The sequence below is a fragment of the Myxocyprinus asiaticus genome, chromosome 23, assembly GCF_019703515.2.
Source record: "Myxocyprinus asiaticus isolate MX2 ecotype Aquarium Trade chromosome 23, UBuf_Myxa_2, whole genome shotgun sequence".
Classification (NCBI taxonomy): Eukaryota; Metazoa; Chordata; class Actinopteri; order Cypriniformes; family Catostomidae; genus Myxocyprinus; species Myxocyprinus asiaticus.
Window position 1 is genome coordinate 18,583,560 of NC_059366.1, and position 15,487 is coordinate 18,599,046.

Here is a 15,487-nt window from a genome sequence, read left to right on the forward strand (position 1 = left end):
ATATATATATATATATATATATATATATATATATATATATATATATATATATACAAAAGGGGTATACAAAACAAAAAACAAACAAAAAAAACAAAAAAAAACTTTAAGATTTAAGCATTTCAATTTCTTAACAAAAGTCCATCAAACTGAAATGAGTAATCTTTAACAAAATAAAATATATATATATATATATATATATATATATATATATATATATATATATATATATATATATATTATATATTAAATATATCAATATTTAAGTCCTTTTTTACTATCAATCTCCACTTTCACTTTCACATTCTTCTTCTTTTTTTTTTTTTCTTTTTTTTTTTTTTTTTTGGCGATTCAAATTCTTTGTGCATATGGCTACCTACTGGGCAGGGAGCAGAATTTATAGTAAAAAAGTACTCAGTCAAGATCAATATTTAAAGGAATATTCTGGGTTCAATACAAGTTAAGCTCAACAGCATTCGTGTCATAATGTTGATTACCAAAATACATTTTTTTTTTGTTTGTTTTTTTTTTGACTTGCCGCTACTTTAAAAAAGCAAATATCAAGGTTACAGTGAGGCACTTACAATGGAAATGAATGTGGTCAAGTTTTGGTGGGTTAAAAGGCAGAAATGTGAAACTTACAATTTTATAAAAGCACTTAAATTAATTATTCTGTTAAAACTCATGTATTATCTGAGCTGTAAAGTTGTTTAAAACATAATTTCTACAGAAATGTTAGGGTTTTAGGATTTGTTGACAGTACATCAACACAAGGGTGTAGATTTGGCTTGAATATTGGTGGGGTTGCAGTGTGAAGCATCTACATGTTTCCATTGATCATGGTATAAATATTGGGGGGTTGTACCTGCTTGTTTTGATTATTGGGGGGTTACCTCTCCCCCATCCCCCCTGGAAATTACACTTCTGCAACGACATCGTCAACAAAGTTGTAAAATTGGATATAACTTTTCACAGAAAAGGTTATTAAGTGATTTCATCACACTAAAATCATGTTAACATGTATATTGTTTATGTCTTGTGGCTAAGTGAGAATTTTAACATTCAAAAGTTGGCCCCCATTCATTTCAATTGTAAGTGCCTCACTTTCACCTCAATTTCCCCCTTTTTTTTTTTTTTTAAGAAAAGGAGGGGTAAGTCAAAACTAATTTTTATGGGAATCAATATTATGTCACAAATGCTGTCGATTGAGCTTAACTTGTACATAATCCGGAATATTCCTTTAAATTTTAATCTGTTTCTCACCCACACCTATAATATGGCTTCTAAAGACATGAATTTAACCTCTGGAGTCCTGTGGATTACTTTCATGCTGCATTTATGTCCTTCTTGGAGCTTCAAAGATTTGGTCACCATTCACTTGCACTTATGGACCTACAGAGCTGAAATATTCTTCTAAAAATCTTCGTTTGTTTTCTGCAGAAGCAAGAAAGTCATACACATCTGGGGTGGCATGAGGGTGAGTAAATGATGAGAGAATTTCCATATTTGGGTGAAGCGCAGATCCCTTTAAGGGGTGACTAACATTACGTCAGATGACGACACAGTGGGGGCGGGGCCAAACTTCCGCTCCGTTGCCGGGAACGCAACGCAACGCAACGCAACGCAACGCAAATACCACGTGTCCTGAAGCCGGCTGCAGCGCATGCAGTTGATTCACGTTTTTCTACTAACAGTTTAGTTGTAAGATGGCGGCGCGGTGGGGAACAGGCGAGGAGATTTTAAAAGCCTGTAATAGTCAAATGTTCTCGTCGGTGAATCTCGATGAGGTAAGAATTGCACATACTAACTCATTTTTAGTGTGGCACCAAAATGGAGTTGATGACATTTATCACTTCGTTGAAATACTCGAGTTAAATATAAAAACGTGCTGGAGTTTGTGACACGTGGATTGTAAGGGTGAGATACTATTTGCAGTACTTTATGCCACATGTGAGTTTATTTATGAAATGGTCTCTAGAAAACAGACAGATTATATCACTTTTCTAGTATTGTTGGCGTAATTTGTCCTGTTAGCAGCTGATGTTGTCATGCTTCTCCATTCATAAGAAAATATAACCTGTTCAAGAGCAGTTCTACAGATTATCATTCCCATAATGTCTGGACATTTTACATTTAGTGAACTATAAATGCATTGTTTTGGGTTTTGATATAATCTACATACAAGGAGTATTATCTGTTTGAATGTGAGTGGCATTTGTCAGATTAAATAGTTGGTCCTTTAAATAATTATGTGTTTTAACATTTATTAGTAAGTCCTTTTAACGTTGTTTAGTACTTATTTTGGTACTATATATTTTTAAATGGTTGTTTTCAAGTGATTCACTCCCACGTGGTTGAATCATTTGAAGAATAAAGCTAACAGCAAATTTTGTTTACTATCCATATTTGTACCGTTTACTTACAGATTGAAGTTAGAAACAGCAATCAGTTATTTAATAAAGTTTAATGATGCCTGACAGATCAATGCAGTTGATGTCAACTGTCACTATGTTGATGAAAAAACATAAAGCTTTGAATACATTTCTACGTTGATCACTTGCATTTATCAGTATTTAGCTTTGTTTATTTTAGCATTGTCGTGATTGTTAGCTATGTCGTTCAAAGCGGTTTGCGTTGACTCGCTGTCCAGCACGTGGTTCAGGTGTGAGTGGGTCAGTCGTGTTGGGCCGCAGTGAAATTAAAATCTATATAGTGACAACACTCTCTTTTATTCCGCATATGTTTACGTTATGAAGAGAAGGTGCTTTATTTTCATTACACAAAGGGTGATTATTCGAAATGACTTTGTTGTAGTGAAAGGCTTGTTTTGAACTCTGCCGGTGTTGCGTTTGCCCAGTAATGCACTGCGGCGGCATGACGTGCTGTGCACAACACGTGCTTGTAGCTGAAGCGTTTCATGTACCATTTAAGCTATCTGGAAATCGTTTTTGACACATTCAGTTTCTCATTTCAAATTGAAGGTTTAAAGATTTGGTCCAAAATTAAGTAGCCTGTCTTTGCCTTAAGTAATTTGGTGTGTCTAGCGTTTTGTGTTCAATGTAACTAATGACTAATATCAAAACAATTAATATAAATGAGTCGACAGATTTTCACTGGAAACCATGTAAATGAATCATAGTCTCATTCTTAAATACAGACTTTCAACTGCTGCTAAACCTACTAGGACCATCGATTTCGATTCTAGAAGATAGAACACATTTATGTTTGGCTGTTTTACAATACATAAACTACATTTTTTACAAGAGCATGAACTTTCAAAGTGTGTGCATGTGCTGCTTACACCTACCTAATAAATGTGCAACCATGCAATGCCTCCCCATGAGTATTATTCTTAGCAGATTCTTCATTTTGTGCAGGATAAGCAAGGATTACTAGTAAAATAATGGAAACAGTTACATTCATAATCCATGGGAGCAAGGGGACATATAAGGATAGTTTTAATATAAATGGATCTAAAAAGGTAAACTGGTTTGCTGTTGAGTCACAAGACCAAACTTACCTTGTTTTCCCTTCTGCAGGCAGAGATGCTTCAGGGAAGTTTCTCTGGCAGCTGTCTGGAGTATCACAGTCTTAATAACGGAGATGCTCTGGAAGCTTTACATGACTGCTTGGATCCTTCTATTCTGTCCATTTTTGAGGAAAGCCCCACTGGAGAAGTAAATTAAGCCGTTTTTAAAGAGAAAATATAAACGGTTGACCAATTATTTAAAGGTGCACTCAGAAATGCGTTCCTAAAGAAATGAATTAGAATTTTGAAGCGTATGTATAAATTCTTGAGCACTCACATGATATGATGATTTCAGTCATATTACCTTATAAAAGCTGTTTAAATCTACATGGAGATGGTCCACTCGTGGAGGCTGCCATGTTAGGATCACATGACCAGCCAAATACTGCTCACTCATTCTCAGTTACTTCCCTGTTATTGGACACTTTTACTCATGGATTAATCATAGCAAACTGTGAATAGTGAATTTCTACAATGACATCAGTAACTTAAAACCAAGATGACATAGTCTTAAAATTACTGAGTGCACCTTTAAAAAAATTGAATGGGATCTGTCTCAGTGCAATCCTTTATTGGCTAGCAATTATATAGTCTGTTTTCTATAAATCTGTTTTTATGTCATGCAGAATAATTCAGCACTATATTAAGCGTCTTTTCTCTATTTTCAGGTTAAAAGTAATATTGATGAGGAAAGTGAAGCGACACTGCTCACAGCTCTCACTGAGATACTTGACAATGTTGACGATGAGAACTTGTCGCCTTTTGACAGTCTACCGGATTCAGACCTGTTCTCAGGACACAGGGGTCAGGAACATTCACCGGTGAGCCCTCATCTGGTCTTCTCACCTGTCTAAACATGTCAGGAATATGTTGGGAGCTTTCAGAAGCTATTAATTTTTTAACAGAACAACTTGAATTTCAAATACTGATTTTTGTTTGTTTATCCACAGCTGAGGAAATTTATTTCACGGTATCCCCCAGATAAAGAGTCTGTGATTACCACAAGACATTTTCCTGGGAAGGTATTTGTGTTCAAAATCATTCTCCCCCATCTAATTTTAGGAAGACAACAAACTACGAAGAGTATTATGAGATTCATAGTTTTTAAAGACAATGCAGTTTTTTGTTTTTTTTTCCTGCTTTGAATGCATACATATGCTTTTGTTAGATGAGTCATGATGTTGGACACTTCTGTATCATTTTTGTTGTAGAGTCTCCCACGAATGCAGAGAGCATCTCAGCAGAATAGTGAAGGAGAAGAGGAGGAAGATGGAGATGCTAGTTTGACACCCATAACCAATATTGATTTATCATCATTGGATGAGTTTGACTGGTGCCTTCCTGTCTCCTTAGAGCAGGATGGAGAAAGGATGCCTGTTACTCTGAGTGATTTAGTAAAACACATGCACCCTTACTGCATGACAGTATGTGTTGAAGGAGAAGAGGGACAAGAGCATCTTCTGCCTGAACAGGGCATTATGCTGGAAGTGGTAGATCAAGGAGAGCATGGAGAGCCCATCCTGACCATCCCAGATCTCAGCCTCCCTCTTCCTGTTTCTCGCTCCGACTCAGCAGAAGGCGAGCAAAGAGTCCCAGAGAAGAACATGGAAGAACATGTAGGAACTTCTGTAGTATGTCCAGTTGAGCAGGAGAAAGTGGTTGCCAATGTGGATAAAAATGAGTCTTCTGACAAATGCAACTCAAGAGGGAGAAAGAAACAGAAAAGCATTGAATCCCCTTTGGTTGAAAGGAGAGTTTTGAGAAGCTCAACTTCTCAAGTTAAAGAGGAGTCACAGAAGAAACAACAGGAAGAGCACAAGAAGAAAAAAGTTAGGTTTTCATCAGCAGAACCCGAGAACCCCAAACTTGAAAATTCGACAGGATTGGTTATCAACCTTGAGCCACAGGTTGATAAAGAGCACATCATGAACCCTCAAGCTGATGCAACAATCACTGAGTACAAGCCAGACAACAAACCTATCCCAAGTGCATTATCTCTTGACAAATCTGTCAAAGCAGAACTGCCTTCAAAAGAGGAGCCTGTTAGTGAGCAGCCTGCTGTTTGTCAACATAGTGAAGCTAAGCCCAAACCTCTCAGTTTACAACAATACCGTCTCCTCCGCCAGCAGAAGAAACCAGACCCAGTGAATAAGACGGAGGACTACAGCACTAAATGGCCCAAGTTGCCCGAAGCACCGAAGGAGCTCCCTCCAATACCCTGCCTGCTGGACCTCAACCCCAGAGACCCACGCAGAACCTCTTCTACTCCTGTTAAAAAAGATCTTGCTCCTGAAATAATGCCTGCATGGCACCCAAGAGGTCCAGCTGCTCCCTCAACACCTGAAGCCTTGCTCGTCCCACCAGCATCAATGATGGCTTCCTCTAAGAAACCTGTGTCATCTAAATCAGGCCCTCCACCTTTCTGTACATCTGCTGAAACTGTCCAGCACTCAACATCAACCTCATCCCAGAAACAACCTGCTGCAAATTCACCTTCAGTTGTCTCAACTCAGAAACTACCTGCTCCTACCAGTGTTCCAGAAAACACTATTAAGAGTGAGACCTCCCAGCCTGCAAGGCATGAGGTTGCAAAGCAGATGCTTCCCGAAAGGACAGTTTCGCTACCAGTGTCCACTACATCCAGTCCCAAAGAATGTTTACATAGAAACCCTAGTGCTGCTTGTGTGGTAGAAGATGTGCCAGTGGCTCCATCTAAAGTTCCAGATCCCTCAAGGCCTAAAAGTCCTACCACTGCACAAGTCCAGAGCCTCAACTCTAGCCCTCATGATCTTAATGCTGCTTTGCCTCTAAAGAGGGAGACTGAGCAGGCTGTTTTGGCCCCTGTGCTTGATCAAGCCAAAAACACTCTGCCATCTAATTCTAAACCGCTGACCTCACAATCGCAGCCTCATGTTGCACCAATAGCTGCTCAGCCATTTTTCTCTGCTCTAGTTCAAGCCAGAGTTGTTCAACTGGCAGAACAGATGAGAATGGCTTCTTCTGAGATCCCCAAACCAAAGAACACCACTGTTGAGCTCATTGAGTCATTCACAAGTGAAATTGGTGAGTTTTGCTGCATATGATGTGTTTTAGATGTACTGGTAGTTAGTTGGATATTGTTACAGATTTATGTAATTTAGATTGGTTTATTTAGATTTAAACTTTTTCTCTTCAGGCATTGAGGCTGCTGATCTTACAAGCCTCTTGGAGCAGTTTGAAGAGTCTCAATGTAAGAATATGTCTGAGTGCATTGATCTTTTTTTTTTTTTTTTTTACTCCTTAAAAAGCAGGTTACACTTAACAATAAGATTCTATTTGTTGACATTAGTAAATGCATGATCAAAAAACTAACAATCAGTACGTTTTTCAGGCACTTTAAAAGTTCAATGTCATTTGGACTTAAACAATAATTTGTCATCTTAAAATGTCATTTAAATGCTTTAGTCAGACTGAAATCGCACCAGTGCGATTTTTGTGAAGTCAGACTAACAGACCCAAATAATACGATTGTAGTTCTGTTTTGTCTATGTAATTTTTGTTATTTGAATATTTTAGTTTTGTGTATTTATGCATTTTAATCAGACTACAATTGGATTCAACGTCCTTCAAATATTAAGTTATGCATTGTGTCATACTTGAAAAGACCGTTGAACACTGTAACTCAACTATGCAAAAACCCGCTGTAGCTCAAGTTTAACTGCGCATGTAAATTTACTGACTCAATTATATTTTTAACAGCATTTATTAATCTTGGTTAATGTTAGTTTATAAAAATACAATTGTTTGTTGTTAGTTAATGTAATACCTTTATTATATATAGAAATTAACATAAAACTAATTTAATAAATGCTATCAAATTATTGGTCATGTTAACTAATGCCATTAACTAGTGTTAACAAATACAAACTTTTTGTAAAGTGTTGCCAAAAAGTATTTGTTTACCAAGGATGGTTGCTAAAAGCAAGCTGACTATGTGAAAGATGTTAATGAATAGCAGAGCTTTCTTTGGAGGACTGAAACTTGTGCCCTTGGCAAAGCTGTACCAGTATTGACATCTTTAAAACGCAGACCATTTGTTTGTAAGCAATTAGGCAGCACAAATGTCTATACATTTTGAGCTTGGAAAAAGTTGGCATTCCTGGAATGAAAGAATGTTTGTGGTGTAGTCGCCATGTAAAGCACAGATCATGAGGACGGAGTTCACAATTTAACATGACTCAGTGGTTAAGATTAGATATCACCAAACCATGTTCATCTTATATTTATGTTTTTATGGCTTTCTGCCCAAATAAAGGAATATTGCCAAAAAGCAGTTTGAAGGCAAATTTTTATATATTAACCTGAATGATGCACTTTTAAATGGACAAAGCATTAGCCAGTTATAGAATTTATTAGTACAAATGTTGAGTGGACAGACTATTGTTTGGCTACAAATGAGTCTGCTGGCTCTGTTAGTCTCTGAAAATTCTCAGTATTTACTCACCCTCGTGATATCCCAGTTGTGTATGACTTTCTTCACTAGAACACATTTGAAGAAAAATATCTCAGCTCAGTAGGTCCTTAAAATTCAAGTGAATGGAGATTTCTCTTTTGAAGCTCCAAGAATCACAGGCAATCAGCATAAACATCCATACACCTCCAGCTGTTAAATGAATGTCTTCTAAAGCAGCACGATCACTTTTGGTGCAAAAAAGATAAATATTTAAGTACTTTTTTTTTACTCTAAATCATGCTTCTATTCTGCAGCAGTATGCATGACGTAATCGCATTGGCATTTGAAATATGCGAGAACTGACACGTGCGTCACAGCTGGAAGAGCAGCGTTGCTTACAAGCGATGAGGAGGAACGCAGTACAGTAGCTTGGTTGGTTTTGGTTTAGATATGTATTTATACATTTCTTTACTAACAGTGGTGCATCTGTGTGCTTATCTTGGATGTCTCAACCGAGTGGAGAACGTGAGATTACGTCGGTATCATGGCACTGTGAATACGTCACAGGAGAGACCGCTTGGACTCCACCCTCTTGTGAAGCTTACCCTCACATTGGATTATATTTAAAAAGTACTTAAATATTGATCTTTTTCATACCAAAAGTGATCAAATTGCTTTAGAAGACATTAATTTAACCACTGGAGTCGTATTGATGACATTTATGCTGTGATCTGTGATTTTTGGAGTTTCAAAAGAGAAATCTCCATTCAATAGCATTTTAAGGGCTCACTGAGCTAAGACATTTTTCTATTTTTCTTCAAATATGTTCTGGTGAAGAAAGTCATACACACCTGGGATATCATGAGGGTGAGTAGATAATGAGAGAATTTTCATTTTTTGGGTGAACTATCCCTTTAAAGAATAGGGTGTGATAGCCCCAGGGAGAGGGCCTGTGCCTTTTAAAAGAGGGTGTGGCATGAATGGAAACAGCTGCTGTGTGCTCATGCTCATTGAACTGCTGGAATTCTGCCCTGTTAACAAAACCATTTTAAAAGCAGTTTGTTGTCTTTGTCTGAGGACATGCAGGCCTGAGGCCGAAAGCTGATTTTGTGTACCCATCAAGCAAGCGTTTATTTTCAGTCTTCTGTTTCTCAGCTGTTGATGGACAATTTTGTTACTGTAAGGATCTGTTGTCCCTGTCTGTTCCATGTCATCCTCTTAAACTCGTCATTCACAACCTTTCCTCTCTTTTTCAGCTAAAGAAGTGCAGAGTGTTCCGGAGGTCTGTGGTAGAGCAGCCGCTGTAGGAAACTCCAGGTGAGTATCATGAGGTTGAAGGCTGAGTGATGGAGTTACCCTACAGCCGTTGTGCTGCTCTTACACCGAACTCAACGTTTGAGTGTGTGTGTGGTTGTATGCCACTTTTTACCAAGACCTACCGAAACAAATGAGTCCCCCAACATGAAGGTGGACATAAAAAATTTGTCAAAAACACACACGCATAACTTGGTCTGAGTGACGGCAATGTTTTACCAACAACTGCATTTCAATGCTTTTGAAGTTGTCAATGCAAATTGTATTTATTTTGTCTTTGTGAATTCAGTTTTGAACGGCAGGTGGAGACGAAGGCCCTGGAGAAAACTCGTAATCATGACCTGGGCAGTACGGCAGGTATTTTTTATTTGATGTCTTTTCAAGTCATGTCAGGAAATAAGTACCAAAATCACACTGCAGGCTTTGTCTACCACTTTATGAAAGGCTTATTAAAAACAAATAACACCGTAAAGGCCCTGTGCGCACTCACGACAAAGTGCTTCTTCGTTCTTTGCTCAGAGCCAAAAAGAAGTTAGAAACAGCTGAGCAACAACGTACTGTTTGCGAACATTCAGACACCGGACACGCCACTGGGGGGGGTGTTTAGAGCTGCATTTAAAGGGGCGGCCCTGTGGCGATCGCTGCCAAGGGGGAACATCCCTTGACAGTCCCCTCACATCTCCCACCCTGCTATCAGGGCACCACATTTGACCTCACCATGGGCCCCGCCTTTGCTTGGGATGGCCCTGGATGTAGAATGGCCAGACAAGCTCGCTAATAACTGCACGCTGGTGTGTTCATGTTGACTGATCTTAACTAATTAGTTGTCGGCCTCAAAGTAGGTGGAGCTACAGGTCACACCTACCGATGATGTGGACCAATGCCAGTAAGGTGTTAAGCAGCTGGTACAAGTTTTCCTGAAAGTTTACAGTGGCGAGCTGTTAACCACCAAAGTGAAACAACACCTTTTTGCCAGATTTTGTTCTACATGATGTCAAACTTGTTCATTCTTTGATTTTGTATGAAGTATGCAGGGGCTGTTTACTTGGAACACATTTTTGCATTTGTCTGTGCTGTTTTCTTAAAGGGACAGTTCACCCAAAAATGAAGATTCTCATCATTTACTCACCCTCATGATATCCCAGGTGTGCATGTCTTTCTTTTTTCACCAGAACACATTTGAAGAAAAATAGAAAAATTACTTATCTCAGTAGGTCCTTAAAATGCAAGTTAATGGAGATTTCTCTCTTGAAGCTCCAAAAAATCACAGACAGTCAGCATAAACTTCATCCATACGACCCCAGCTGTTAAATTAATGTCTTCTAAAGTGATACGATCACATTTGGTGTGAAAAAGATAAATATTTAAGTACTTTTTTTTTTTTTTTTTTTACTCTAAATCATGCTTCCGGTTAGCAGCGGTAGTGCGTGTGACGTAATCGCATTGGCATTTGAAACATGCGAGAACTGACACGTGCGTCACAGCTGGAAGAGCAGCGCTGTTTACAAGTGAGGAGGAGGAATGCTGTACAGTAGCTTGGTTGATTTTGGTTTAGATCTGTATCCGTTTCTTTACTCACAATGGTGCATTTGTGTGCTTATCCTGGATGTCTCAACCGAGTGGAGAACATTAGATTACGTCTGTATCATGGCAACGGTAATATGTCACACGAGAGACCACTTGGACGCCACCCTCTCGTGAAGCGTTGGATTATAGTTAAAAAGTACTTAAATATTAATATTTTTTCGCACCAAAAGCGATCGTATCACTTTAGAAGACATTAATTTAACTGCTGGAGTCGTATCGTAGATGTTTATGCTGTCTTTTTTTTTTTTTTTTTTTTTTAACTTCAAATGAGAAATCGTCATCCACTTGAATTATAAGGACCTACTGAGCTGAGAAATTTTTCTTCAAATGTGTTCTGGTGAAGAAAGTCATACACACCTGGGATATCATGAGGGTGAGTAAATTATGAGAATTTTCATTATTGGGTGAACTATCCCTTTAACTGGTTTTCTACTTACACATGGGCTACCTTTTACCACCTCTCCCTGTATTTTTCAGCATTTTTCCATAACGTATTTTTAAGATACTGTGTCAAGTTAAAGGAACAAACTTTTAAAAAATGCATCTCAAGATGCCTGTGGTTTTTGTTTTTTACTGCAAGAACTTGTTCAGTCTGAACAGCCCCTAACACTATTTAATAAATACAAAAATTAACACTGTTTAACAGATGGTTTTCCTTTTTTTCCATAGACCTTACACCTCCAGCCACACCCCCACACCAGATGTGGAAGCCTATTGCACCACTTGCACTGCTGGGGAAAAACAAGAAGTCAGAGGACCTTAAATCAACCCCTAACAAGACTATTCAGATAGAGGCAAGACCACTACCTTCAAATAAACTGCGCAGCAAACCTCAGGCCCCTATTACAACTCAGACACAGCCTTTCTCCCTTGACCACGACTACTGCATCCCTCCAAAGGAACCCCATCTAAATGAGGTTGGCAAACGGTGGAATGTCAAACAACAATCTAGCATCATCATCAAGACTGTTGAGCTGCCCTCCAACAAAGCAATCCAGCACAGTGTCTCCAAAGCTCCATCAAATCCTTCAGTTACAGAGGGAGCACAAAGAAATCTCAACCTTTGTCAACCTTCTGTGGATAGGAAGTGCATTGAGAGGGATGCATTAAATAGCTCTGTCTTGGTGACTCCAGATGCCTCTCCAAACAGGCCTGAGTCTGTAAGCCCTTTACTGGATGAAGCAAAATGCAACCAGCAGAAACCTCTAGGCTACTCTGAGTGCTTGTCCAGGCAATACCAGCACGAAAGAGGCCGCGCAAGACGAAGATACAGAGCACAATACTCCAATAGCTCCGAATCCAGCTCGGAGTTGTCTTCCAGATCACGTTCACCACCTAGGAAAAGGTCAGCCTTGAGTTTTGGCAGCCAACTAGGGCTGGGAGATATGTCTTAAATTATATCTCGATATTTTTATATTTGATGTATATCTCTATAATTATGTATTTGTTCTAAAATGGCTCAAAAGTGTTTTGATTATTAGAATATAATGCTGAATTATTATTCTGATTATTAGATTTATGTTACACAAAAGTAATATATTTCTATCCTGTTTACTTCATCTTCACCTGAGGGTTTTATTTTGACACTGAAAGTGCTGTCGTATTTACTTCAACTTCACAAGGAGCATTTATTTGACAGTTTACAATGTTCTGCATTTCCTGAAACACTGTAATCTCCTCCTTTTCTGTTATTCTGTGCCGTGTTTGTAGATTTGTATAATAACTTGTAACTGTTACTAATGTTTAGAACTGCGTGAATGCTTGAACCTGCATTACTTTGATTTCACAATGCACGTAAACTGATCTGAGAGCGCCGCCATGTGCATGCACACAGATCAGCGCGTCACTGGTTTGTTCTGAATCACATACAGACCATGTTTATCTGTCTTTAAATCACAGCATTTTGTGGATTAATAATCACATTTGACCAATTTGCGATTTTGATGTTATTTTGTTTAATTAAGCAGCCCTGAAGGATCGTGAAATTTGTCTACTGATGTGTTCTATGAAACTTAAGACAAATGAAAGCACATTAAAATCATCACAATATAGGTCAATTTTACATCATCAGCAAAATTATCTGGATTATATCGTTAATATTCAATATGTCGCCCAGCCCTACGGCCAACACATATTTTATCTTACAGATACAGATCTCGTCACTCAAGTAGTAGATCCAGTTCGACATCTCAGTCTTGTTCCCGATCCAGCTCCAGGTCTTTTTCCCCACCCCGCCGGAGACGGTATTCCTACTCGAGCTCCTGCTCTGGATCCTGGAGCCGCTCTCGATCCAGATCCCGCTCTTCAGATTCTCATATACGTCAGCATTGGACAAGACAAAGAAGGTGAGGATTACTGCATGGAACAGTTCCTTTTTAGTACAGTGTGTTTTCAGCTCTGCTTTCTCTTTCTTGACAGCCCTAATGAGAGGTCTGGTTTCCACTATTCACAAAATAACAATGAAGACATAAAAAGATGCAAGGACAAAGCCATTGTGAGTTTTTTAATCAAGGAAGTCCATCTTATTTGACATTGTCACTATTAAGATGCACTGCTTTTTTTTTTTTTTCCCTCCTTTTCCCAATGGAAACTTGGAAAATTCTAACAGTACTTAATGAACATCAATTAAAATGTTTTAGGAGGAAAGGAGAATAGTTTATGTTGGACGAATCCATGGAACGATGACTCGTAAAGAGCTGAAAGAACGCTTCTCATACTTTGGAGAGATTGAGGAGTGCACTGTGCACTTTAGAGAAAATGGGTAGGGCTCTGATTCATTAACTTCTGAATTATTATTTCTAGTTCAGTTTGATTTTGTTTATCATGAGCAACAGAACTCTAAGACTGGTTATTAATTTCAGGGACAACTACGGCTTTGTTACTTACTACAACACAAAGGATGCATTCGATGCTATTGAGCATGGAAGCAAACTGAGGCAGCCGAATGAGCTTCCATTTGACCTGTGTTTTGGAGGCAGGAGGCAGTTTTGCAGGACCAGTTATGCTGATCTTGGTAAGCTATGTTTTTTTTTAGATCTAAACTTTCTTCCTATTGAAGCCTCCAAGTGCTAAAATCGCCTCCTAATTTCTTTCAGATTCAAACCGGGAGTACGATGGTCCAATGCCTACAAAGGGAAAACTTGATGCACTAGACTTTGACACTTTACTCAAGCAGGCACAGAGGAACCTGAAAGGGTAACAATTAATAGCTTAGCTGCAGAAGAGAAGACTAATTACCTCGGAGCGAAATGCTGCCCCACACTTCCAGTGTTGCCTCTCAATTACTGTTTTTGGTTGTTTGTTTTTTTGTTTTGTTTTTCTCTGTTTGTGTTTTTGTTTCTGCAAGTTTACACCTTGTATTGAAGTGAAGATTTGTAAGAAAAATGAAAAGCGCAAAAAAAAAATCATGAAATATAAAGATGACTGTGGAATGAATTATAAGAATTTTTTAAAGGATGCAATTTATTTAAATGTTTAATCTGACTTGTCAAATGTTCGAAACATTTTAAAACAAATTAAATGGAAGCATTATGTTTGGGGAAAAACAGATATACAATGTTGAAAATGTATCAACCTAAATAAACCTTCAAATGAATTGTCTCTTGTAAGTTTCAAAATCAATGTCATTCTCCCTTGAAGCAAGACCTTTGCAAATATAGCATACTGTCTTATATATATATATATATATATATATATTATACATTTATTTTGGTCTAAAAATGTCACCATAGGTAGAGATTGTGTCTGCAGATAGATGTTCTGTTTGCTACAGAATAAAATCTTTTTAATCTAATTTCAGGAACTGGCAGGTTACAAAAGACATTAAATGAATTAGAAGGAATAAGGCAAAATACAGTGAAAATATTCTGGGTAATTCTTTTCTAGCTCCTAGTCTATTGAATGTTGAAATGGTAATATCAGGATTCTAGCTCAAGGGTTTTCAAACTTTTCAGTGAACAAGGATTCATAAATATGATGATCCCCTTGCAAGAAACCCCCTTCCTCTTTATGTGTGAGGTGGAAAAAAAGTGATATTAAGACAACCTGAACAAATGTATAGTTCTTTTCATAATAAAATATTGTACCACTGCCAAAGGCGAAAGTGGTGAGGAGAAACAATGGCTGTCAATAAAATTATAATTGTAAATAATCTCATGATTTCTAGTCTTTAGAAAGTATAATAATTTATAATAATTAATTATAATTTTATTTATTTATCACACATTATACATTTGCACATATACAGTGAAATTCTTTTTTTTCACATATCCCAGCTAAGCTGGGGTCAGAGTGCAGGGTCAGCCATGATACGGCGCCCCTGGAGCAGATAGGGTCAAGGGCCTTGCTCAAAGGCCCAACAGTGGCATCTTGGCAGTGCTGGGGCTTGAACCCCCGACCTTCTGATCAGTAACCCAGAGCCTTAACCGCTGAGCCACCACTGCCCCATGATGAATTTAAGTAGAATAAAACAGTAATAATGCCAAATTTTGGTAAATGGTTTTTTTTTTTTTTTCACTTAACTTTATTGCAGACCCTAGTTTGAAAACCCCTCTGGAGCACTTTGATTATTTGAAATCTATTATATTTTATCCAAAGCAATTCACCGTGCATTCAAGGTAAATGTTTTG

General features: G+C 38.0%; 1 protein-coding gene across 1 annotated transcript; it reads left to right on the forward strand.

Annotated features, from left to right (window-relative positions):
• The first annotated feature begins 1,662 nt into the window (after nt 1-1,662).
• On the forward strand, nt 1,663-14,454 carry LOC127414153 (peroxisome proliferator-activated receptor gamma coactivator-related protein 1-like). Its single transcript, XM_051651942.1, has 14 exons — nt 1,663-1,784; nt 3,537-3,674; nt 4,195-4,347; nt 4,477-4,548; nt 4,738-6,589; nt 6,702-6,755; nt 9,215-9,275; nt 9,562-9,629; nt 11,529-12,204; nt 13,007-13,204; nt 13,278-13,353; nt 13,499-13,620; nt 13,721-13,872; nt 13,955-14,454. The coding sequence occupies exons 1-14, from the start codon at nt 1,704-1,706 to the stop codon at nt 14,056-14,058; spliced, it is 3,807 nt and encodes a 1,268-aa protein (XP_051507902.1). The 5' UTR covers nt 1,663-1,703; the 3' UTR covers nt 14,059-14,454.
• Nucleotides 14,455-15,487: the final 1,033 nt, after the last annotated feature.